Below are 24761 nucleotides of genomic sequence, written 5' to 3' on the forward strand. Positions count from 1 at the left end.
CCCGGCACTCCCCGCACCCTACACACACTCGGGGCGGGCCCCGCCCAGGACGCCGTATGGCGCAGTCCCTATGTACGGTTTTCGGCACCGCGCTCCCGTTTCCAGCCCAGGCGCCCAGCGCAGCCCGCTGGGCCTCGGGCACATGCGGCGCGGGGCAGCGTCGAGAGCGAGCCTGGCGTGCAGGTTCCGGGGCCGCGCCTGGCGTGCCCCGCGCCCTGAATGCCCCCTCCGCTTGTGCAGGCGGCGGCCGGGCGGCGGCGCTGTCGCGTACGGGCGGGGCGGTGGCTGAGGGGCCCCGAAACCTGGATGCCCGCCGTGTTATCTAGGCGGCGGGCGGGAGATGTCGCTTCGTGCGCGGGCGGGGCGGGCGGGCTGCGGCAGCGGGCGGGCCGGGCCGGGCGGGGCGGTGGCGGCACCACCACCACCATGTCGGAGGCGGCGGTGGCGGACACCCGGCGCCTGAACGCCAAGCCGCAGGACCTGACGGACGCGTACGGGCCGCCCAGCAACTTCCTCGAGATCGACATCTTCAACCCGCAGACCGTGGGCATGGGCCGCGCCAGATACACCAGCTACGAGCTCCGGATGCGGGTGCGGCCCCCGTGGGGCCTGCGGGCGGGGGGGGGCAGGCCTCGGGGGCCGTCGCGGGCTGCGGAGCCCCGTGTGGGCCCGGCCCTGGGAGGGGGGGCAGCGCTGGGTGGCCGGGGGAGGGGTGGTCTTGCTGCTCCGGCCGAGCGCGGCCTGCGCGGGCGGGACGGGGAGCGGCGGTGCGTGCGTAGGGAGCCCGGCCATAGCTCCTGGGGCTCGGCGTAGCCGGGCAGGTGCTGTGCTTGCCTGCGGCGGTTGCGGGCTGAGGAGGTGAGCCCCGGCCCTGCAAGCCGGGCGGTGCTGGGCTGGGACTGGCAGCTTGCCTGCGGCTCTTCGGCGGGGCAGGGCTCAAGGTCAGAGCGCTTGCAGCTGGTGGGTTTGCCGGGGTCCTTCGGCATCCGGCGAGGGCTGGTATGCACAAGGACAAGAAGGGTGCTGCCTCAGCAGGCTCCTGCTCCTGTCCCCTCTCTGGAGTCCCAGGCCTGGCACTTGGGCAACGTTGGGTGGTTCCTGAGCAGGGCATGGCTGCATGCAGCTGGTTATCTCAAGCGGGGGAGGAAAGCTAGCTAGCAGTATCTTGGGACCTTATCACAGTGCAGTCTAGCTACCTCTTCTGAGTCAGCTTGATCGCTTTACAAAGACCCCATGATCCAGGAATGTGTGTAGCAGGCTGAGGACTTCTTGCAGGGTTCTCTTTACTGGGCCTTAACCAAGCCGAACTGGGGACCTCTTTACAGCTCTGCATCTGATATATGAAAGAAGTAAAATTGAGCTTCCCCTGAAAAAAGCTACCTTTAGCATATGTTACAGTGTTGGCATTGATTTCTGCTCATAGTGTGATTTAACTGCTAAGTCTCTACCGCCTTTCAGAAGAATTGGGTGTTTGCTTTTTTCTGTTCTGACGCTTGGTTTCCATCAGCCTGTGAAAGGGCGCCTGGCAAGTGGCAATGAGAACCTCTTAGTCCCACTGAAACTAGCTCTTGCAGGGTTGCTTTGAAAGCAGCTGGTTTTATTTCGCACACCTCGTAAGAATATAGTTAAACATGTTGCAGCAATACCTGTGTTCATCTGGGTGCTGCTTGTCATAAGGTTTTGCTTCCTTCATGAATGTTTCAGGCTGCGTTGACAGGGTCAAGGTGAAGTTACTGTAGCTGGCAGTCTTTAGATGCTAGTGGCAGGGTAGAAGGGTGGGGAATTGCTGCACATTCCTCCGGTGACACAAGCCAGATATGAAAAAGCTGCTTGCCTCTTAGGGTAGGCAATCTGTTCTGAGAGAAGACTGTAGCACGAGGTCTGGCCTTGAACAGTTGCTGGGGCAAGATTTTCTCCCTTAGCTCTTCCATGGAAACGCTAATGTTGGGTCAGAGGTTCTTTTGCTCTGCAGGCTGCTGTGAAGCTCTTTTGTAGATCACTTCAAAATGGAGTGAACTCAGTGGGGGGGGGGGGGGGGGGAAATCAGCCTTCTCTGTATTGTGAGCCCTGGTTCCAGCGCATGCCCCTGGGAGGGGGTGTGTTCCTGAAATAGTCACTTGAGGGGGAGGGAATAGCTGGCTCCGAGTAGCCTGGCAAGTGCTTACTTGATTCTGAAGGGCTTCGGTGCTTCTGCTCTGTCCTGAATAAAGAAGCTGGGTGTTTTTGTAATGCCTCCTTCTCAGGGGGCTTGGTTTTTCTAAACGCAGCTTCAGGTTTCAATTATGTGTTGAAATACTATCTGACTTCCAAAGCAACGTGCAAATTAACTGTTTCTCTTCATTACAGACAAACCTCCCAATCTTCAAATTGAAGGAGTCGTGTGTGAGGAGACGATATAGTGACTTTGAATGGCTGAAGAATGAGCTGGAACGAGACAGTAAGGTGAGGCATGGTTCAGACCTGCCTATTCCTGAAACCAGAACATACCAGCACAGGTGTAGCAATAATGTTGAGCTGCCCAGAAGAGAGGCTGTGGTGGTGGGCAGCTGTTGGGACTTCATCTCTGTCCATGTAATGGGGCTGGAGATGAGTGTCAAATGGCAAAGGCTATCTGCTTGCAGGTGGTTGTTCTGCTGACAGGGTGATTCTGTGCTTTCAGATTGTAGTGCCACCGCTGCCTGGAAAAGCTTTGAAACGACAGCTTCCCTTCCGAGGAGATGAAGGCATCTTTGAGGAGTCCTTCATTGAGGAGCGGAGACAGGGACTAGAACAGTTTATTAACAAGTAAGCTTGATGCCCTGGGTTTGCTGTGTGCTGCCTTTCTCACTACTGCCAGTAGAAGAGGGCTGTGGGTTGACCGGGAAGGAATCTTGATGTGCTGCATGTAAGTGCCATGCTAAAGTATGGTGCCTGCAGCTGGGTAGTGAAACCATGGTTCTGAAGTAAGTCCTACCTTGAGTGTGTGTTGTGTTCAGTGGTCTCTTCTGAGAGTGAAGCAAATATTAGCAGAATAGCTGTGCTGCAGAGACCCACCAACAGGGTAGCAGGTAGTTGGTTCAGGATACTCATGCCGTGCTGCAGGGCACGGTGTGGGAGGGAACACCCTGTGCTCAAGCACCTCTTGCTGGCCCTGTTGCACATGGATCTGGTGACCTTGGCCTAAGCTCGGTGTGGCTGTGCTTGGTGTGCTGGCTGCCCATTAGTGAGGAGGTCTGCCTTACTCCCCACAGAGAGCGGAGGTGTGAGGGTCTCGGTGGCGGCTGTGCTAACCTCGACATCTGATTTTCTTCCAGAATTGCTGGACACCCACTGGCACAGAACGAGCGCTGCTTACATATGTTCCTGCAAGAGGAGACTATTGATAGGAATTACGTTCCAGGGAAAGTGCGCCAGTAGGAGCACCTGGCACCGTCTTCCTCCATTCCACCCTCCCTCCTGCAAAAATGACATTTATTTTTACACTAAATCTGTCTTCTCTGAACCAGCTTTTCCCTCTTGAACCTCCCAGTTTGTTCAGTATTTTCCTCTTTTGTAACTGGCAGCAGTTTGTTCTACTGGGCTGTGGTCTTGGCCTAAAAAAGTATGAAGATTTATGCAAGTGAGCGTGTTGTCCCACACCTAGGGGCAGATGTGAATAGGTGTGGAGCAGGAACTTGCTTATGGCATTACGGTGTAGGAGCTGCCTTTCTCCCTGTACAGGAAGGTATGAGATGACCTTCACTCCCCTGTCCGTGCAGCCCCAAGCATCTCTGCAGGAGACTCTGAAGAATAGCAGTTGTCATGTTGGTCAGTGATTGCATCAGGTATTAGAGTTTTAGTAAGGTGCCTGGGTGTGTTGGTCTCTCGTCCACCCCATTCACCCTGCATGAAACCCCCATTCTTCACCGTCTGGAAGTGCTGAGACCCAAGACCTGCTCTAACCCTGCTCTCAGCCCCCTACATTACAGACCCATTTGGTGTATTCGTGTTATTCCCTCTCCTTTCGAACGTGCTGCTGGCAGCTCGAGTGACGTGTGCTCTCATGATGCTCTGCATGGGCAGTTTGGTGTGTGGAAGCTGGCATAGCCTGGGCTGTAGCAGTGTGCGCTGTGATGCCTTGGCCCAGGGTTTAAAAAGCCGCCACAGCTTGCTCTGCCATGGGCTGGCGTGGCGGTGTTTCCAGCGGCACCCTGTTCAGCTGAGCCGTGGTGACCTTGTCCTGCGCCCCAGCTGCAGAGGGGAGGAGACGGGTCTGGCTGAGGAGGAGCAGGAGAGGGCTGGTGGGGGCTGTTGTAGTGTGCGGCGGTGATGATGGCTGCCACAGGAGGAGCCCAGCGGTGGGGCCTGGGGTGAGGCCACCTCTCCAGAAAGGAACAGCAGAAAACGGTCGGTCAGTGCTGGGTTAGACATTTGCTTATGAAGCAGGAGAAGTGACGACGGCTCCCGTGTTCTGCAGTGAGCTAGGCAGTTGCTTGTGTGGGAAGCGAGGACACAAGACTGGTCAGGGAAGCGTTCAGAGCTTGAGGGGGACCACGAGGCTGTGACTTGCTGTAGCAGAACTGTCCTTTGGAGGTTCCTCCAGCTCCACAGCTGCGATGAGTGAGGTTGGGCCTCAGCTCGGGGCTCCTCAGGTCAAAACTGGCTGGTTTATAAGCGCTTGGTCACTCTGTGGTGGCACAGTTGAGCCTTTCTTGGAGCATAGGCCTGCACTGACTGCCCTCCGGTTCCTGCCAAGCATGTCCATCCCCCGAGGCCTCCCTCACGTCTCCTGGGCTTTCTGGTGAGGAGCTGGCGCTGCTGGGGTGGCTCTTGGGGAGGAGAAGTTGCTGAAAGCGGGAGGGATCTGCTCCGGGGGCCGGCTCGGTGCGGGAAGGGCTGTGGGGCAGCGCGGAGGCTGGCGCCGGTGGAGGCGGCCGTGCCCGCAGCGGGGCTCAGCCCCCGGCCCCTCGCTGCTGCCGGCCCCCGCTTGGGGCGGCCCCTTCCTCCTGCCTGTCCTGCCGCGGGGCTGCCATCCACCCTGCTGTCTCCACCCTGTCCAGTGTAACGTCCCGGTTCCGTTCGCATTAAACCACTGTGAAGCCAAGTCTCTGCCTCGTCCTGGGGGCTTGCGGGGCGGGGGAAGCAGCGGGAGGGGGCACGGGCGGGGCGGGTGGGCGCGCACCTCCCGCGGCAGGGGGCGCTGCGCTGAGGCGGGAGCCGTGCGGGTGGCCCTCCCCGGCGGCAGGGGGCGCTGCGCTGAGGCGGGAGCCGTGCGGGTGGCCCTCCCCGGCGGCAGGGGGCGCTGCGCTGAGGCGGGAGCCGTGCGGGTGGCCCTCCCCGGCGGCAGGGGGCGCTGCGCTGAGGCGGGAGCCGTGCGGGTGGCCCTCCCCGGCGGCAGGGGGCGCTGCGCTGAGGCGGGAGCCGTGCGGGTGGCCCTCCCCGGCGGCAGGGGGCGCTGCGCTGAGGCGGGAGGGGGCGGTGGCGGCGCTGGGGCGAGATGTGGCGGTCGGAGCAGCCGCCGGCGGGCTCCGGCTCGCCGGGCTGCCCCGGCCTGCTGCGGCACGTAGGTGGCCCGCGCTCGCCGCTCTCCCCGCTCTACCTCAGCTTCTTCGAGGAGGAGTGCCGCGCCATCGCCGCCCGCCTGCGCCTCGGCGCCGCCGCTGCGGCGGAGCCCTCGCCGGGCCCCGCGGAGGGCAGCGCCCTGTGGCCCGACGCCGCCGGGCCCGTCACCTCCACGCCACTGCAGGACTCGCCGCCGCGCAACGAGGGGGCCCCGGGCAGCGGCACGCCCGCCGCCCGCCCGAGCACGGGTGGCTGCGAGGCCGTCGCCGCCGCGGGCCTGGCCCGCGGGGAGCCCCGGCGCCTCCCGCTGCCCGCTGCCGGCGGCTGCCCCGGCGCAGCGCCGCCCGGCTCCCGCCTCGCCCGCCCGCAGGCCCTGTGCCCTAAGGCGGCACGGCGCGGTGCCGCACAGCCCCGCTGCGGCGGGCCGGGCCCCGCGGGCCGCCCCCGCCCCCCTGCCCTGTCCCCGGGCCGCGGCGGCGGCAGGCTCGCTCTGTCCCGGGCGGGGGCCTCTCTGGGTCTGGAGCTCCCCAAAGCCGGCAAGGGGCTCGGTGCCCCGGGAACCAGGCTCCCCCAGCCCCCAGGTGAGCCGGGTGGCTGGAGAGAGCCCCAGCACAGCGACCGGCTCCCCGGGGCTGCAAACTCCCGTCTCTTCCCCAGGTAGCAAGCTGAAGCTGGTGCCGGCTGCCAAGTCCAGGCTTCAGCATCCCAGCGGGGCTTCGCAGCTGGCACAACCTTGTGCCGTTCCCAAACCCACCCCCCGGGACACAGAGATGAAAAGTAATTCTGCACCTGCCAGTTGCCTCACGCAAAGCGGGGAGGCTTGGGGGGACTGATGCTGCAGCGAGAGGGGAGAAGGGGGAGGGCCTGGGCTGCAGCATGGGACAGAGACGGAGCGTGGGGAGTGGGGAGTCCCTGGCAGCGGTGCGGGTAGGAGCCCAGGAAATGCGCTCGTGCCCCACATGCTGTATTAATTAGCAGTATGTGGCCTCCCGCTAACGTGGGCTAGCAGCCTGTTGGCTTGGAGCCCTCAGCCCCTGGTCTTGTGGGGTCGTGGGGGTGCTGGTGCCTGTGGGCCTGGGACAGGCAGCCTGGCTGAGCCCTGGGCTGCCCTAGGAGAGGTGCGGTATAGCTGCTTTGGAGTGGCAGCCTCTGTGCCTAATGTTTGTACGCTATAGCTGCTGTCAAGGTTGGGGGTCGCAGACAGCCCTCCCAGAGGCTCTCTACAGCAGTTCCTACCGTGGCTTCTCGCTCACGACTGCGGCCGCTGGGAAGAGTGGCTTCCCCCAAGCGCTTTTGCCTCGGTAAGGGTGAATCTGGGCAGAAGCCTTGGAGGCTCCAGTGTTGTGGGAGGGGGGAGCTGCTGCCCTGGGGAGAACATTCAGGACTTGGCTGCAGAGTTAAGGCTGATCCCAAGAAAGGTCAGGAGGGGCCAGCGTGTGCTCGGGCTCAGAGGAGGGGATGTGAAACGTGGAGCAGTAAGGCTAGGCGAAGTCCCTTTCCCTGGAGAGGCACCCAGCAAAGAGCCTGAAGAAATCTGGTGCTCTGCCTCATCCGTAGGACAGGGAGTGGCCCCGGTCAGCGCATGTTGCTGCCAGGGCTCTCTCTGAGCAGGGACTGGTGCTCTTCGCTTTCATTTCCTGGACCCCACTTCAGGATCGACTACGCAGGAGCTGGTGTGCAATACGACCCGAGAGCTGATGTGCAATACAACCCGAGAGCTGATGTGCAATACAACCCGAGAGCTGAAGGAAAACAGTGAGAGCAAAGAGCAGCTGGTTGCAGCAGGGACTGTCTTGGGAGCAGGTGAGCAGTATGGAGGTGTGGTCCCACGCAGGAGTGGGGAGCTGGAGCTTGCTCCCCTGTAGAGGGGAGCCCCTCTGGAGCTTTCCTGGCTCCTGACTGCCAAAGACCTGCTGAAAGCCAAGCGTCCTGTGAGTCTACCACGGTGAGGAGAGTCTACGTTTCTGCGTTGGGCTCTGGTGGATTCTCGCCTTGCGTCGGGGGTGAGCATGGGGAAACACGGGCACTTGGTTGGTTGGCAGTGCCGCTCCCCAGCAAGGTCCTTGCTGAACAGGCGAGCCTGGGGGTGCTCTGGCCTGCTCTGCAGGCAGGGTGCACTGCCTTCCCCAAGAACTGCAGCTGGGCGGCCCGTGGTCCCTGCAGAGAAAGAGGAAGCGAGGAGGCCGTCCTCGCTGTGCTGGGACAGCTGTGCCCTGCCCAGGGCGGCTGTCTGCCCTCCCTGTGCAAGCAGACTCCAAGCAGGGGCCCAGAGCTGCTGGGAGCTAGGCCGTGCGGGAGCACCTTCTCCCAGCAGCACCCGTAGAGGCCAGGCCAGCAGCAGCCGCTGGGCTGAAGGGGCTTGGAAGACTTCTGGCTCCTCTGGGCAGGTTGTGCCCCTGGTCTGGAGCAGCTCTGTGGCCTGGTTGGAGAGGGGCCAGGGCCGGCAGTTACGTTTCTAGCGGCGACACTTCTCTTCACAGGTAAGGCTGACCAGACGTGGGTGTGTGTGGGGTCCTCTTTTTCCAGTGAGTTGGCCCCTGGCCCGACTCCAGGGCTGGGGTTTGCAGTCCCTGCTGAGGAGGTAAGAGCCAACTGTGTCCTGGCACCACAGAGCACTGTTCAGCCGGTGGCTTGGTCCAGCTGCGACAGAGGTGGGAGGTGATGGGTCCTGGGGCTGCCAATTTCTGGGCTGGCACCTGAGCTCTTTTAGTCTTTCCCTGGGGTTTACACAAGACCTTGTGCATTTGCTGCATGGCTTTACCACCTCTCCAGTGCTCAGGGGACTGCAGGCTTCTGTCCAGTTGGCTTTTTTAAGGGGCTTTTGAAAGATGCACACCCCCTGTGGCTTGTGGTGTCGCTTTTATACCTCCCGACGTGTTCAACATGTCCCCAGGATGGGGTGAGCAGAGCCTGCAGCAAGGTGAGGCTCCAAGGTGTGAAGTCTCCTACCTGCAAAAGACGTTTGTGCATTTGCCAGCAGTTTTAGGGCTCTTCGCTATGTGGCTGTAGCCTGCCAAAGGGATCCTTGTGACCCACAGGCGCTGGCAGTTGCTTGCTGACAAGCGAACAGTGACTCCTTTGCCAGGCACCGCTGCTGCGACGAACACACCCTGGCAGTGGTCGTGCAGGTGCTAGGCTTGGAGTGCCGGTTGGGCTGCGCTACAACAGCGCCAGGCTCCTGAAGCAGGGCTGAATGTCAGAATGCATCCCTGCTCTGACATGCTGAGGGGGGTGAGCAGGGCTCCCCGAGCCCAAGAACCTGGGCTGGTGTGTGTGTGCTGCCTGCAGAGATGCTCCTCCACAGGAAGGGCTGTGCTGGGGCTGGTCTGCAGGTCACTGTGTGGGGGTGACCACCCCCTGCGTCACACTTAGGCACTGCCCTTGCCAGTCTGCAGGTGATCAGCTGTCCCAGGAGCTGAAGCGTGTAAAGAGCGAGCTGGAGCGAGCGAAGGGCGAGCTTGGTATGTGGGACTGGCTGTTTCAGGGTCTGCGGGACACCCGCAATCCAGGTGACACCCCCTGCACTTGTACCTGGAGCCCAGGGCCTGGAGCTCCGTGGGGATGGGGCTGGCTTCTTGTTCAGGGGTAGAGCAGGATCCCAGCTGCTGGCCCAGAGGGTCTGGGGGTGAGGTGTTCAGGACGGGCTGAGCACACGCCTGCTTGCCTCCTGCCTGCAGCTGAGAAGACTGCCCAGTGTGAAGCCTATCGCCAGATGATCTCCTCCTTGCAGGCTCAGCTCAGAGCAGCAGGTATGTTCCCTCGCTGGGGTGAGCCCTTGCCCCTGGGCAGGCTGCAGGGATGCTCCGGTGATCCCTTGCCAGTGTAACTGAGGACTGCCAGGTGGAAGGGACACAGCTCATGGCCTTCCGTGTGGGGCAGGTGCCGAGTGGCAGGAGCAGCAGTACCTTGATGCTGCCATTGCTCCCCAGGAATCTGTCCAGAAGATGCAGCAATGGAGGAGAGTGGTGACTCGGGGAGAGACTGACAGCTGGCACATGGGGACAGACCCACAACAGCCACTTGTCCGGCCACCTGAGCCACTGGGCCAGTGATACTTGCGGAGCTCTTGAATGAATTAACTTTTTAACTCTTTGTATTTAAAATAAAGGTGTCTTTTCCCAGTGATGCTTGCAGTCTGCTGGGGTAGGGCCAGTGCCTGGTGCCACCCACTGTTCTCCAGAGGGCTGTGGCTGGCTGTGGCTGGTTCTGCTCAGCCAGAGGCTTGAGGTCTGCTGCGTGGGGGAGGTGGGTGCTGGTGGATGGAGGCACCGCATGGCTCTGGGGAAGGCTTTCTGGACAAACCTGGTGCTTCCAGGCGGGATGCTTGGATGTGTGGTGGTGACAGGCAGCCGTACGGGTAGGTTTCTGCCTTGAACTACCTTCATGCTGGACGTGGGAAGAGCCAGTGGTGCTGGCTGATGGCATGTTGGGCTTCTGCAGCTATTAGCTGCTGCTTCCCATTTTATTAGTCCCATTAGTGACTTGTGTCAGTGTCTGGGGGTAGGTGGTGGAGAAGCCGTGCTTGGGACTCAGTCCCTCACTGTTCCTGCCTGCCAGTGCTGAAGCCTGCCCTGCCTTCTCTCTGTGGCAGGTTGACACAGGCACCTTACCGCGCTGCCTCACGTCTGGGTGAGGCCTTGGAGAGTCCCGCTGTCTGGTGCTGGCAGCACCCCGAGGCTGGGCCGGGAAGGCTGACCTGCTCCCACTCCCCTGTTATGTCCGGCTGCTGTTCCTGGCTGCCCCACAGTGCGGCAGGCAGCCCACCCCCCTTCCTGGGCGGCTGCCCTTGACCATGCGCAGGGGTGGCTGCACAGGGATGCTCCGTCCGCTGTCTCCCACCCCTGCTCAGCACTCAGTCGCTGAGGTGAGTAGCTCCAGTGCTGGCCCGATCTGCAGCGGAGCACTCTAGCGCAGTGTACAGGGGCATTCCCTGTACGTGCATGTTGAAGGTAACTTCTTGGTGCAGGTACTAAGGCAGCTGACCAGGAAAGGTGCCCTGCTAGATTTGTTGTTTGTAAACAGAGAGGGACTCGTGGCGAAGTGGTGGTTGGTGGCTCTCCTGGTCACAGCGACCACAAAGTAGTTGAGTTTCAAATCGGTGATAGGAGAAAAACTGCCAGCAAAACTTTGACCCTGGGTATGGGGAGAGCAGACTTTGGGCTGCTGATGGAGCTAGTTAGTAAGGTCCCCTGGGAATCTGCTTTGAAGGTATTGGGGTCCATGAATGCTGGTCACTTTTTAAGAGCCATCTCTTAAGAGCGCAGGAGCAGGCAATTCCAAGGTGTTGGAAGTCAAGCAAGCAGGACAGAAGGCCAGCTTGGCTGAGCAGGGATCTTCTTCTAGAACTTAGGCGGAAGAGGAAAGTGTATGGACGTTGGAAGCAAGGACAGGCGACACGGGAAGACTACAGAGATGCTGTCTGCCACTGTAGGGAGAAAATTAGTGTGGCCAAGGCTCGATTAGAGTTCAAGCTGGCCAGCACACTGAAGGACAACAAAAAGGGCTTTTTAAAATATGTTAACAGCACAAGCAGAATCAGAGGTAACATTGATCCGATGCTTGACGAGGTCGGTCACCTCACAAATAGGGACGTAGAGAAAGCAGAGACGTTCAATGCTGCCTTTGCCTCTGTCTTCAACACCAATGATGTACCCTGGGAACCCCAGAGCCCTGTGTTGGAAGACTGTGACTGGGGGCATGATTAACTCCCAGCCGACCCTGAACTTGTTTGAGGCTTGCTGCTCCAGCTGGATGTGCGTAAGTCTGTGAGGCCTGGGGGGATTTGTCCCAGGGTACTGAAGGAGCTGGCCGATGTCATCGTGGGACCTCTCTCCATTATTTTTCAATGGTCCTGGGAGTCTGGAGAGGTCCCAGTCAACTGGAAGCTGGCAAATGTTGTCCCACTTTTCAAGAAGGATAAGGAGGAAGACAGGCCTGTCAGCCTCACTTCAGTGTCTGGTAAAATTATGGAGACAGTTATTCTGGGAGTTACTGAAAAACACTTGAGAGACAACGCAGTCATTGGTCATAGCCAGCACGGGTTCACAAGGGGAAAGTCCTGCTTAACCAACTTAATTTCCTTTTATGACAAGGTCACCCACCTAGCTGACCAAGGGAAGCCAGTAGATGTGGTGGTTTTGGATTTTAGGACAGCTTTTGATACTGTCTCTCGCAGTATCCTTCTGGATAAACTGGTCAGCACACCGCTAGACAAGTCCATAATACACTGGGTGAGCAATTGGCTGATGGGTCAGGCTCAAAGGGTTATGGTAAATGGGGTTACATCAGGCTGGCGGCCAGTCACCAGTGGGGTTCCCCAGGGCTCAATTTTAGGGCCAGTGCTCTTTAATGTTTTTATAAATGATCTGGATGCAGGAATGGAAGGTACATTATGTAAGTTTGCCGACGATACTAAACTAGGAGGAGCTGTGGACCCTCTTGAGGGTAGAGAGGCCTACGAGAGGGATCTGTATAGACTAGAGAGCTAGGCAATCTCCAACCATTTGAAATTTAACAAGAGCAAGAGCCAGATTCTCCACGTGGGACAGGGTAATCCTGGTTATACATACAAACTGGGGGACGAGAGGCTGGAGAGCAGCCCCACAGAAAGACATCTGGGGGTTTGGGTTGATGGCAAGTTGAATACGAGTCAACAGTGTGCCCTGGCAGCCAAAAGGGCCAACTGTGTCCTGGGGCGCATCAAGCACAGCATCGCTAGCCAATCGAGGGAAGTGATTGTCCCACTCTACACTGCACTGGTGCAGCCTCACCTCAAGTACTGTGTGCAGTTTTGGGCACCTCACTATAAGGACATCAAACTATTAGTGTGTGTCCAGAGGAGGGCAACCAAGATGGTAAAAGGCCTCGACAGCAAGACTTACAAGTAGCGGCTGAGGTCACTTTGTTGGAGCTTGGAGAAGAGAAGGCTGAGGGGTGACCTCATCGCAGTCTACAATTTCCTCAAGGGGGTAGCGGAGGGGGAGCTGCTGATCTCCTCTCGCTGGTGACCAGCAACAGGACACGAGGGAATGGAATGAAACTGCATCAGGGGAAGCTCAGGTTGGACATTAGGAAAAGGTTCTTCAGTGAGAGGGCGGTTGGTCACTGGAACAGGCTCTCCAGGGAAGCGGAGACCTTTGGCCCAGCCGGGTCCCTGCCTGCTGCTGCAGGCAGCCCAAGAAGGAGCAGGAAGCACCTGGGCGCTGACAGCGAGGCTGCGGGGTACTTCTGTATCTTGGTCTTGAGCTTCCTTCCTGGTGGAGAGCGTGCAGCTGGGGAGGGGAAGGGGCGCTGCTGAGCCCTTGTTTCATTCATCTGCAAGGGCTGAGAGTGGGAGGAGAGCCTGCGTCACTACCTGGCAGATGTGTTCGCAAGATGCTGCATTGCTGTTTCCATCGCCTTGAGGTAATTTTGCAGAGTGGTGCCTTTCTGTCTCCCCAGCCCTTGTGTGTGCACCCCAGGGGAGGCAGGCTGGGCCAGGATCTCCAGGGAAGTGGTCGCAGCACCAAGCCTGTCAGAGTTCAAGGAGCGTCTGGATGATGCTCTTAGTCATACAGTTTAGGTAGTCCTGAGAGGAGCAGGCAGTTGGACTCAATGATCCTTATGGGTCCCTTCCAGCTGGAGATGTTCTATGATTCTATGTTCCAATCGTCGAAGGTGATGGGGCTCTAAGGGCTGATTCAGATCTGCTTCTTCAGGGCTTTTGCCCCCCTTTCTGGGCTGGAGCCACCTCCTACCTTCCTTGGTGCTGGTTACATGTGCCCTGCTACTGTCTGCCTTCCTGCTGCTCCTGTTGGGACGTGTGCTTGGCTCGCTCCATGCTGCTCCCAGCCCTTGGCCCGTGCTGCTGGATCAGGGCCCTGAATGGGGAGTGGGGAAGAGCTGTAGACTGGGAGGTGAGGATGGGGCACTGGGAAGATGAGTGTGGAGCTGCATGTGAGGTCTGGGAGCTTGGAGCCATGTTTGGTGCCCCAGTGCTGCTCCCTGCCCAGAACTGCCTCCCAACGGCTGCTGTCGCAAGAGGATTTCTGGGAACAGGCGAGTCATCCGCCATAGGGTGTCATCCACCCCCTCACTCTGGGTACCCAGCCTCTGCTTGGCTTGGCCGGAGTGGTCCCCCATGGAGCCCTGCTGTGCCCACAGTGCTGCCTGTCCTGCCCGAGAGCACCCTCAGCGATGGTGCTGCCCATGGTGCTGCAGGCAGCAGGGCTTTGGCCCAGGCAGGTCTCTGCCTGCTGCAGGCAGCCCAAGAAGGACCAGAAAGCGCCTGGGCGCTGACAGCGAGGCTGCAGGGTACTTCTGTATTTTGGTCTTGAGCTTCCTTCCTGGTGGAGAGCGTGCGGCTGGGGAGGGGAAGGGGCGCTGCTGAGCCCTCGTTTCATTCATCTGCAAGGGCTGAGAGTGGGAGGAGAGCCTGCGTCACTGCCTGGCAGCTGCATTCGCAGGATGCTGCGTTGGTGTTTCCATTGCATTGGGTAATTTTGCGAAGCGGAGCCTTTCTGTCTCCCTGGCCTTTGTGTGTACACCCCAGGGGGAGGTGGGCTGGGCAGGCTCGCAGCGCGGGGCCTGTAGCGCCCTGCCCGGTGCTCCTGCCTGCTCTGCTGCGAACGGCTGGAAGCCTGTTGCCTCTGCATCCTCAGCAGTGGTGCTGGAGCAGAGCCTTGCCTGTGATGCCAGAGAGGGGCTGGCTCACCTCCTGGCATCGCTGCCTGTTCAAATGGGTGCGGTGCTCACAATGTCGTCCAAAACGGATGCTGCTGTCGATGTCCATTGTAAGGCCCTACCCTAACTATGCTTTTGTTTGGTGAACAGATTGTCCGAGAGCAGAAGTCTAGGTGATGCATTACTGACTTGATCAGTAAATGATGAGAAGTTGCTTAAGATCTGCCAAGAAGGAAATGAGGGGGAAGGTAACTCCGGGAGGGGGAGATCGTGACCACCGGCTCATGAGCCCCCTACCACAATTACACCCCAGACTCAAACTGAAGGAACACTGAGCATGCTCACTAATTTAAATACTAGATGGAGAGATTTTAACGAATCGTAGCACTGCATATGTATTAGGGAATTAAATATGGTAATGAATGTGTATCAATAGATGCTGACTTGATGATTCGGTCTGCTAGCTTTGTGGAATTGCCACCTAGCACCCATCTGTGCACAGAAATGAAATAAACCAGTATCTCGCCTCAGTGTGTGAAGCTTGGCTTATCGCACACCGGGTAAACGAGCCCTGTTTGGGACAACACCACCACACGAACGCTGGATTGCATCAGGAGCAGGTTTCTGGGTGGCTGGTCCCAGCCTGCGTGCTGGGGAGAAAGGTGCTGGCTCCTGCCTTGCTCCGGGCTGCCGGCCCGACTGCCAAACAACTCTCCCGAGACTGGTGTTTCCCATCACTTAGAGCCGCCTGTTGCTCCCGGAGCTGAGGAGACCGTAGCGGAGCAGCGTGGGCGCTGGCCGGGACTCGCTCCCTGCGGAGCACATGGGGGTCGGGGCAGAGCCCCCCTCCATGCCTCGGGCTGAGCTCGGCCGCGCTCCCCGCGGCAGGGCTGGCCTCCCCCCTGCGCCCCGGCCCTCGCCCCGCTCCCAGCCCCGGCGGGGCAGGGCCCGGGCAGGCTGTGCCCTCCCGGCACGGCTGGGCTCGGGGGACCCTCAGCCGCCCCCTCCGGGGCCTTTCCCGGGGGAGCACGGCTGACGCCGCCGGCCGCACAGTCCCTTGCCCTGGGCTCGGCGCTGCCGCCCGACGCAGCCGCGCTCCCGGGAGCCGAGCCGTGCCCGGCCCCCGCCCCGGTGCCATTTGTTACCCGAATTTATATCTGTTTTTTTAAAATCTGTGACCGGGGGCGCGCCAGGGTGGCGGGGCGCGGGGGACGGGAACGGGCGGGGCTGGGAGGGGTCGGGCTTCCCCGCAGCGGCCGCAGGGCTGGTCCCGCCCGCCCGTCGCTTCCCCCGCGGCGGGGCGGGTCTGCGGGAGCGGGGGGGGGCCGTCCGGGAGGGCCGAGCGCCGGGGCTGGGCTCGGGGCGGTGCGGTCCGGCATCCGGCGGGCGGAGCTGGTCCGCCCTTCAACCCCTCGGCGGCAGCGGCAGTCCCGGGGCGAGCGGAGCGGAGCGGAGCGGAGCTGAACTGAACGGGACCGCGCCGGAGCGAGCCGAGCCGCGCCGAGCCGAGCCGCGCCGCGCCGCGCCGCGCCGAGCCGAGCCGAGCCGCCGGTGAGTCGCGGCGGGCGCCGCCGCCGGGCCGGGCGGGGCCTGGCGCAGCCGGTGCCGCGCTTGCATCAGCCGGTGCCCGCACGTGGGCTCCCCGGCGGGACGGAGCGCGGCTGGCAGCTCCCCGGGGCTGGAGATGTCCCCGCGGGGGCTGGGGTGAGGGTCCCGAGCGGGGGCTGACGGGCCCCGGCACCTGCCCCGAGCCGCGGCGGGATGCGGCGGGCACCGGGGTGCGGCGGGCAGCGGGAGCTGTCGCCCGACACGTTGCTTCTCCCGCCCGCAGCTCGCTGTGCGCTCTCCATTTCGGGCGACAGCCTGGCTGTCTGCGAGACGCCTCTCCGGCCATGGGCTGAGCCTCCCGGCGCCGGCCGACCCACCTGAGCGGCTTTCCCTAGGCCGGCTCTGGCGGGTGCTGGTGGGGGTCTGGGTGCTTAACGTGTTACTTTCGCCGGGCACGGCGACTCCCAGTGCGGGGGTTCGGAAGAGGACGCTGCCCCACATCTTCCTGCTGGGCACCGCTCGCGCTTTTTTCTCTGCACCGCTCTGGGAATAAGACCTGAGCGCGTTTCTGCTGCCAGCCCCGTGCTTGCAGTTTGCAGAGCTCACGTCGGGCGTCAGAAATCCTTGGAGCAATCGAGCAGCGCTGGGGGAGGCAGCCAGAGCGCTCTGGGCAGTGGCCGGGGAGGGTGCCAGTGCTGGGGCGCTTGTTGATCCCTTGAAACCTGGCTCCAAGGCTGCCCCGGGCTGGGATGGCTCCTTGGGCCAAGGCCAAATGTGGCATGTGCCAGCTCAGGAGGAGGTTTCTCCAGAAACAGGCTGCTTTGCTGGCTGTGGGGAAGCAGCCGAGCTGGTGGCTGCCACTGCAACCCTGGTAATCCCACTCAGTGGAAAAGGGTCGCAAAGTTATCCTTGTGTGTACTTAGTTGATGCATACAGCGCGGCATCAGTGCTGCCCCAGGTGCCTGGCTGGAGCGTGTTTTGTTTCCCAATGAAGGGAGCAGCCAGCAGGGAGAAGGTGCTGGTGGGCAGGTGGCCCAGTGTTGGGCACGGGGTGCCAGCCGTGGCTGTGGGCACTGGGCGCCGCTTTCCTTGTGGCTCCTCTCACCCTGTGCTGGCTGCCTGCTCCACAGGGTGCTCTTCTCCCAGAGCTTTTTGGGGATGGGTGGCTGCTGTGAGCAAGGGCAGTGGGGGTGTTGCACATTTAGGGTGATTGCAGCCTGCGGAGCATGCAGACCGCTCAGCAAGCGAGGGATGTGCGCTGGGGACCCACGCTGTGTGTCTGGCCATGCATCCCTGCCGAGAATGCAGTGCAGATGCTGGGAGCAAAAGGAGGAATGGCCGCATCCCACTGAGTCAGCCCAGCCTGCCAAATCCTCCGCTGGGGGAATGCTTTGCCTCCCTGCCATTGCTGCTGCGCACACCCACGTGGCCAGGCCAGAGGGATGCGCCAGCAGGCAAGTTTGGGCCGAGGGATCTCCAGGCTGCCAAATCAGTGGGGAGGTACTGGGAGACAGTGGGCAAGCTCTGGGACGTGCCCGGGGGTGCCGTCGTTGGGACCACACGGGGCTTGTGCAATGAGCCTGTTTCCCACCATGGACTTGCTGGGTTCATCCCTGGCTCGCTCTCCTGGTGCAGGGGCTGCGCAGGTGGGGTATGCACAGCCCCATGGTGCCTTGGAGGGAGCCGCCATGGTCTCTGCCCCACCAGCGTGGCAGGGGCTGCGTGCCAATGTGCCGGCCGGGAGCAGGCACAGCTCCTGTGGGCATCGCTGCCTGCCCTGCTCCCCGCAGTGTGGGTCCTGCTGCCTGCAGGACACTGAGTTTCAGGCTCCTCTGGCCCTGTCTCTTGCAGGGGTTTTTCAGCAGCTGAGCACCACCCACGAGAGGACAAGATGTTTGGGAGAAAAATGACCAGCATTGGGAAGAAGCTGATCCGCCGGCGCATGGTGGATCTGAGCTCCGAGGACACGCGTTTTGCTCGCTGCCTCTCCACGCTGGACCTCATAGCCCTGGGGGTCGGCAGTACACTGGGGGCCGGCGTGTACGTGCTGGCTGGGGAGGTGGCCAAGGAGATGGCTGGTCCCTCCATTGTCCTCTGCTTCCTGGTGGCTGCTCTCTCGTCAGTACTGGCCGGACTCTGCTATGCAGAGTTTGGGGCCCGCGTCCCCAAGACCGGCTCTGCCTACCTCTACAGCTACGTCACCGTTGGCGAGATCTGGGCTTTCACAACTGGCTGGAACCTCATCCTCTCCTATGTGATAGGTACGGGGCCAGGCAGGGTGCTGGCACATGTGCCTGGGCTCCTTCCAGCACCGCACTGGCAGGGTGGGGGTCTTGTGGGGGCAGCGTGTGGTGCTGCAGGAGGAGGGGGTGGGGTGGGATCAGCAGGGAGGCCGGGACTGGGGTGGGGGTGGCCAGTGCTGCTCTGCCATGGGCTCGGACTGATGCACAGATTTGCCATCAACCAGGCACGGCCAGCGTGGCTCGAGCCTGGAGTGCGGCATTCGACAACATCATTGGCAACCACATCTCCACCTTCTTCATGAACAAGACCACAGTGCACCTGCCAGGGGTGCTGGCCGAGCGCCCGGACTTCTTTGCCCTCATCCTGATTGGGCTGCTCACTGGTGAGTGCGTAGCAGCCGCTCCATGGCACCGCGGGTGGTGGCATGGGAGCCTGGCAGGTCCTCACTCGCTGCTTCCGTCCCTGCAGCGCTGCTGGCCTTTGGCGTCAGTGAATCCGCCCTTGTGAACAAAATCTTCACAGCGGTGAACCTGGTGGTGCTGGGCTTTGTCATCATCGCTGGCTTTGTGAAGGGAGACATCAAGAACTGGCAGCTCTCGCAGGAGGACTACATCAACCGCTCGCACCTGGACTCACTGGATGACACCAGGTGAGGAGAGTAGTTGTGCCGGGCCAAGGTCCAGCACAGGGCTGGCACCGTCCCTGCTGTCTGTGCACCCCATGGCAGCTGCTCTTCTCCCTCCTTTCCAGGAAAGAAGACTTCGGCTCTGGCGGGTTTGTCCCCTTTGGACTGGAAGGGATCCTGACTGGCGCTGCCACCTGTTTCTATGCCTTTGTGGGCTTTGACTGCATCGCCACCACAGGTACCGCCTTGGGCAAGGGCAGCATGGGCATTTCCCCAGCGCAGCCGGCTGCTGGCTGGGACCTGCCGGGGAGGATGCTCCGTGGCGTGGGAAACAGCCCGTCCCACTGCTCCTGGGAGGTTTTCCTGCAGTGGCTCTGTCCCCAGCTGGGCCAGCACAAAAGGGCTCACAGCATGCCCTGCCCCAGGAAAAGCAGCTCCCCACACCACGTGGTGGGAGTGGGGCTGCACCCTGCCTGTGCAGGCGGCTCCCGGGGCAGTGGGGAACCTTTCCGCTGCCGCGTTGAGGCTGTGACAGCACTGGGAATTGCTAGTGCCTCCTGCTTATGTCCCAGCCTCAAGCAACATTTTCCTAAATGACTGAGTTCATGCAGAACCGCTGCTCTCTAGAGCGCAGGGAGCCCTCTTAATTTCCTCCCATTCCCCCAGGAATCTACTTAGTGGGTGGCTGTTACAGGCTGTTCTGCCTGACCTCCCTGCCTGCAGGGGCTGCCTGGCAGCTGGCTCCTTCCCTCCTACACCAGCCACGGAGCCCCTTGCCAGGGAACGTGGTGCAGTGGGAGAGCACGCCTTTGCAAAGGCCGGGGGGCAGAGGGCACAGTGGCTGCGTCGCTGTGCCCATATGCACAGAGGATCCACCTTCAGCAGGCTCTGTGGGGAGTGGGAGCTGCTGGTGGGGGCAGAGGGCCGGTATGGTTGGGGGGGCTGCGAGCCCAGCTGCCAGGCAGTTGCATGCCTGGTAGCTGGGGCTGTAGCCACGCGCCTCCGCTCTCGGCAGTGCCAAAGCCTCTGCCAGCACAGCAGCACAGATGGGGACCCCTCCTCTCCAATAGTCCCTGCCTGCTGCTGCCCAGCCCCACACTGCCATGGAAAGTCCCTGCTGTGGCTCATCCCCCAGGACCAGCTGCCCCGTGCTGTGCCACAGAGCGGGGATGGACGCTGCCTCTTGTCTCTGCACAGGGGAGGAAGCCAGGAACCCGCAGCGCTCGATCCCCATTGGCATCATTGTGTCCCTCCTCATCTGCTTCGTGGCTTATTTCGGGGTCTCCGCGGCCCTGACCCTCATGGTGCCCTACTTCCTCCTGAACAAGGAGAGCCCACTTCCTGAGGCTTTCAAGGCGGTGGGGTGGGAGCCTGCCCGCTACGCCGTTGCTGTTGGCTCACTCTGTGCCCTCTCCACCAGGTAGGACTGGCTCCATTCCTGGCACTGCCTGGCACAGCATGGGGACCAGCAGCCCATGTCCCAGCTGGGCTGGGGGTTTGCCCCATCCAGCTGCTGTGCTACTCCCGGCACTGAGCCGGTCCTGTCCCCACCTGGGTGGTGGGCATGGACAGCTTGCCTGGCAGGCCCTGAGCCATGTCTCCCCATGGCAGCTTGCTGGGCTCCATGTTCCCCATGCCCCGTGTGATCTACGCCATGGCAGAGGACGGGCTGCTCTTCAAGTTCCTCTCCAGCATCAACAGCCGCACGAAGACCCCTCTGTCAGCCACCATCGCCTCGGGGCTCCTCGCAGGTAAGGCTCCCAGCTGCCGCCTCACACTTGGCCCTGCAGTGGTCTGGAGCTGTGCTCATACTGCATGTCCTTGTTGCAGCGGTGATGGCCTTCCTGCTTGACCTGAAGGACCTGGTGGACCTCATGTCGATTGGCACGCTGCTGGCCTACTCCCTGGTGGCAGTGTGCGTGCTCATCCTCCGGTGGGTGCCTCCTCTCGCGTGGCTGTGCCTGAGGTGGATGTGGCTTGCATCAAGCCTGGGGCTTGTGGCCACAGCTTTTTCCTGGGGGGACGCAGCCTGGGGAAGCTTCAAGCCCCCAAGATGGAGGCTGCTCACAAGAGCCTGTATGGTGTCTCTGGGCACATCTGTGGGGTGGCCATCACGGGGTCGCTGCTGGAGCAACATGTGGGGCTGGAGGAGCGAGAGGGGTATGAGGGTGCTGCCCACTGTCCCCCTGGGCTGGGAAGTTCCTTGGGCTCTGCTGCAGCTTGCCCCATTTGCTCAGGTACCAGTCTGGGCAGCTGAATTCCCCAAAGGCCATGGAAATGCTGGAGCTGAATAGGAATGAGGAGGAGAGGGTGATCATGAGCCCGAACATCACCACTGCCAGCACCCAGCAGAAAGAGACGCTGTCCCTGGCGATGCTCTTCAACCCGCCTGCGGGCACCCCCACCACGCTTTCAGGGCGCATCGTCTACATCTGTGTCTCGGTCATCGGTGAGTGAGTGGGAACCAGCGGCCGATGTCCCCTCCTGCCAGGGGCTGGAGCATTTTGGTGCATCTCTGCAGAGCCAGGAAGGGATGGTGGGCACATTGGGTGGAGGAGATGGGCTGGGCAGCACAGGCTGCCAGCTGCTGTTGGCTGGATCAACAGGTGCTGGACCTGCTCTGCCCTGAGCAGGGTGCCAAGCACAGGGCACGGCGAGGGTTTGGGGCACACAGGGGCTGATGGAGGATGTGGGCACTAAGCCAGGCATGTGCGGGTGGTCATGGGAGCTCCCTGTGACAAGCCTGGCTCAGGCTGGCCACCCAGCAAGGGTGGTCCCCAGCTCCCTGAGAGCGCTCGTGCTTGGCCAGCGAGGTTTGGTCCATCCATCAATGGCTTCGTTGTGCAGCCAGAATGGTGTGGCTCAGCCAGGTCTGGGTAAGCATCAGAGCTGGGTTTGAGCCCAGCCAAGCGCATGCTTCCCTCAGCTTGCTGGGCTGGCGAGTTCCCCCAGCAGAGTGCTTTCGTGAATCTTTGGGGTGGGTGTTGGAGGCAGCACATGGTGGACCCATACGTGACCAAGAGGAGTGGGTGCCTCAGCCCAGCCATTGGTGAGGCTTGGGGTCCCAGGGAGGCCACGTGCCATGCAGCCCCTCGACTGCCCCCTCTCTTGCAGCCACACTGATCACGGTCATCTGCGTGGTCCTGACCCTCAAGGTGACTGCGCTGAAGGACGCCAGTGTGGGCTGGATCATGGTCCTGGTGCTACTCCTCGTGGCTCTGCTCATTCCTACCATCATCGTTTGGAGGCAGCCACAGAGCAACGTGCGATTGAACTTCAAAGTGAGTGCAGCCCTCAGTAGCTCGGGATCTGCACCCCCGTGGACTCCTGGCAGGGTCTGGGCCATTGCAGGGTCTGCCAGGGCTCACTGCTAGGCAGTCACTATCCGGGAAAGCCCAGGGCCCCAAGATGCAGCTCTCCAAGGTGGAATCCCTAGCGTGGAAGTGCCCAGGTGCTCTCTGGGCTGTGGCAGGGGTGGGATTCCTCTGTGGCCAGGAGCATGCTCATGTCCAGCCAGGTCCCTCAAGGCACAGCTGACAGGGCACCTCTTGTTCCTCACAGGTACCTTTCCTCCCCCTCCTGCCAATCTTCAGCATCTTCATTAACATCCTGCTGATGGTACAGCTGAGTGTTGGCACCTGGGTGTTGTTTGCCATCTGGATGTTTGTGGGTAGGTGTCTTGTGGAGGGGAGTGTGGTGCCCACAGGGTCTCCCCTGGGGTGCTGTTACGCTAGCAGCCTGCCGTTGTGCATTTCATTGTGGAAACCGTCCTGCAGGTTTTATGATTTACTTTGGCTACGGGATTCGGAACAGCGTGGAAGGGAAAAATGCGGAGGAACCCTGTGCCACAGTAGAAAAGCCTCTGCACCACCCTGGGCTGGACCTCGACCCCGGGGCTGCTGCGGTCTGAGGGACTGGGCACCGGCACTCTGTGGACCTCTGCCGGTATTCCCACTCGGGGACAAGATCATGATCTGCTCGGTACATCCATCCCCTCTCCCATGGGGTGCGATTCCCAGAGTCAGGACTGTGGAGCTGGCTCGTGCGCTGCCCTTTCTCCTCGCAGAGCAGGGGTCACGGAGACAAGTCCCCAGGCTGGGTGGGAGCGTTAGTGGCCCAGGGCTGGTCTCTGCCATCCTCCCAACCCTGCTGAGGGGCAGTGACACCGGCACGGCCCTCCTGCCACGGAAGCTGCCATCAGAAATGCTGCTTTCCCTGCGCATAGGAGGCCCCACGTGATGGTGCAGTTGTATTTGTTCCGTCTGTCCATGTGGCTGTGGTCACCACCTCCTCTCCGTGCTTGCCAAGCGCTGGGTGTGTACATGGCAGCCATGGCTGGAGCTGTGCAACGAGGCTTGGGGCAGCTCATTCTGGTACCGCCAGCAGTCCGGTGCTCCCCTCTCTGTGTCTGGGATTTGCATCTCACACCAAGCCCCGTGCTGCCCCGGCCATGCTGCTTGGTTTGAGCATCTAGTTCGGGTGTCCATGAAGATGTCCACAGTGTAGCCGTACCAGTGTCCAACCTCATATGCCTTTGTATAATTGGTGTTTTAATGTCGACTTTTATACTTATTAAACTACATGGGTTTTAAAGTGCTTGGCTCTGTCGGTCCTGCCGCATCTCGTGTTAATGCCCTGTGGTCACGGACCCCTGGGCAGGACTCCATGGGCTGGGTGCCAGGCTGGTGTCAGCGCAGAGCAGGGCTCAGCCACAGCTGGGTGAGCTCCCTGCCCGAAACCTGCCAGCTGGAGCCACCAGCTCTCATACTGTCCTCTGGGACAGTGAGCCAGGAACCATGGAGTAGTTCTCCAGGCTCTCAACCCAGTGCTGCTGGTACCTGTGGGCCGGACACCAGCCTGCCATGGCCCCACCCTGCAGGCCCTGTGCTGCATGGGAGCATGTCACCAGGTCCCAGGACAGTGGCTGCAGTAAAGGCCTTGGAAATATCTCCTGGAGGCTCTAGCAATGGCCTGCAGAGGAAGTGTGGCCAGGAGCTGGGCTGCATCATCCATGTGCGAAGATGATGATTTCCCAGATTCTGGTCTGGTCTAAATCAGCCCTGACAAATTATTTTGCAAAATAAACTAATCTAGGGCAGATGGATCTTGCGTGGTTTTGGCATCTGTTCCTGTTTACTGGCAGCGGAGCAGGGTCACTGCACGGTCAATGGTGAGGGCCCCACACCATCAGCTCTGCTCGGCCCCTGGGCTGGAGCTGTGAACCCTGCCGCAGTGCTGTCCCCAGAGTAAAAGGGGCTGCAGCACCTGCTCTGGCCCTGTGTTGGGCACCACCTGCCCCGTTGCCCCAGGCTGGGGTGCCCTGCCAGAGCCTCAGGCTCCAGACCTCAGGCGCAACTGACACCTGGCACTGGCTCCTCGCAGGTGCTTCCAGTTCTCCCGGTCGTGCCAGTGCCTTGGTGTGCCACACTGGGTCCCATCACCCCACCTGGTGGGTATCTTCTGGCCAGGGACAACACATGGGGCTCTGTTGAGCACACAGTTGCCCTGGCACCCATGCACCCAGGTTCAGGTGCTGTTGCCCAAGCCTAGTGGGCAATGGGCCCGTGATAACAGCTGCAGCCCTCACCACCTGCCTCAGCACTGCTCCAGCCCCCCCATGCCCGTGTCCCCATGCATGTGTGCACATCCATGCCCATGGCCATGCGTGGGTCTGTTTGTGCCCATGGGCATGTCCATGCTTGGCTCCAGGCCATTCCACTGAGCACCAGTATCCCATCCTGGGCACCCACTGGGACTGGCAGAGCTCTGGATGTGGAGCGAGGTGCTGGAAGCCCTGGGCCCACCACAGCAGCCTGGCAGGGAAGCAGCTGTCTGGCAGCTGCCAGTGCGTGCCGGTGTGGTGTGGTGGGTTGGTGCCATCCCATCATGGGCACAGGTGCTGGCAGCAGTGCAGCAGCCCTGTCAATCCCCAGGCCCCGTGGCAGGCACCCTGCCCTTTGCTGCCTGCCTGGGGTGGGGTGGGGGGGGCTGCCCCAGCCCTGGGTGCCCACTCTGGGGGGACCTTGCCTTCCTCTGCCCACCACGTCTTTCTGGGCTAGCAGAGTTGCCAGGGATGGCACCGCATCCTCTGTGGGCAGTGCCTCTGCCTTTCCCAAGCCCTGCTGGCGTTACTGTACATCTCGACACATCAGTTGGTGGGTAA

The 24761-nt window shown here is 61.2% G+C and overlaps 2 protein-coding genes across 7 annotated transcripts; both read left to right on the forward strand.

The window, feature by feature from the left end:
• The first annotated feature begins 426 nt into the window (after positions 1–426).
• On the forward strand, positions 427–4851 carry SNX12 (sorting nexin 12). 4 transcript variants are annotated; one of them, XM_075720525.1, is made up of 4 exons: positions 427–591; positions 2347–2442; positions 2660–2784; positions 3294–4851. In XM_075720525.1, the coding sequence occupies exons 1-4, from the start codon at positions 427–429 to the stop codon at positions 3394–3396; spliced, it is 489 nt and encodes a 162-aa protein (XP_075576640.1). In that variant the 3' UTR covers positions 3397–4851. The 4 variants fall into 4 exon arrangements, with proteins under 4 accessions (XP_075576640.1, XP_075576641.1, XP_075576642.1 ...); XM_075720526.1 differs by having other exon boundaries at positions 427–543; XM_075720527.1 differs by lacking the exon at positions 2347–2442.
• A 12732-nt stretch (positions 4852–17583) lies between these two features.
• SLC7A3 (solute carrier family 7 member 3) lies at positions 17584–23166 on the forward strand. Of its 3 annotated transcripts, XM_075720864.1 has the most exons (11): positions 17584–17990; positions 18197–18355; positions 18442–18622; positions 18724–18836; positions 19796–20018; positions 20210–20349; positions 20429–20531; positions 20836–21047; positions 21713–21879; positions 22160–22268; positions 22375–22534. In XM_075720864.1, exons 1-11 carry the CDS (start codon positions 17621–17623, stop codon positions 22506–22508), a joined length of 1911 nt encoding a protein of 636 aa, XP_075576979.1. In that variant the 5' UTR covers positions 17584–17620; the 3' UTR covers positions 22509–22534. The 3 variants fall into 3 exon arrangements, with proteins under 3 accessions (XP_075576979.1, XP_075576978.1, XP_075576980.1); XM_075720863.1 differs by having other exon boundaries at positions 22160–23166; XM_075720865.1 differs by lacking the exons at positions 21713–21879; positions 22160–22268; positions 22375–22534 and having other exon boundaries at positions 20429–20758; positions 20836–20897.
• The last annotated feature ends 1595 nt before the right edge of the window (positions 23167–24761 follow it).

This window comes from Pelecanus crispus, chromosome 13, assembly GCF_030463565.1.
Source record: "Pelecanus crispus isolate bPelCri1 chromosome 13, bPelCri1.pri, whole genome shotgun sequence".
NCBI lineage: Eukaryota > Metazoa > Chordata > Aves > Pelecaniformes > Pelecanidae > Pelecanus > Pelecanus crispus.

Bases quoted from the DNA above. Each gene is read 5' to 3' on its own strand.
- SNX12 (XM_075720525.1), top strand. From the start codon at position 427: ATGTCGGAGGCGGCGGTGGCGGACACCCGGCGCCTGAACGCCAAGCCG. The intron at 592-2,346 runs GTGCGGCCCCCG...TCTTCATTACAG, and splicing joins GCTACGAGCTCCGGATGCGG to ACAAACCTCCCAATCTTCAA. The intron at 2,443-2,659 runs GTGAGGCATGGT...CTGTGCTTTCAG, and splicing joins AGCTGGAACGAGACAGTAAG to ATTGTAGTGCCACCGCTGCC.
- SLC7A3 (XM_075720863.1), top strand. From the start codon at position 17,621: ATGTTTGGGAGAAAAATGACCAGCATTGGGAAGAAGCTGATCCGCCGG. The intron at 18,837-19,795 runs GTACCGCCTTGG...GTCTCTGCACAG, and splicing joins TGACTGCATCGCCACCACAG to GGGAGGAAGCCAGGAACCCG. The intron at 20,019-20,209 runs GTAGGACTGGCT...TCCCCATGGCAG, and splicing joins CTCTGTGCCCTCTCCACCAG to CTTGCTGGGCTCCATGTTCC.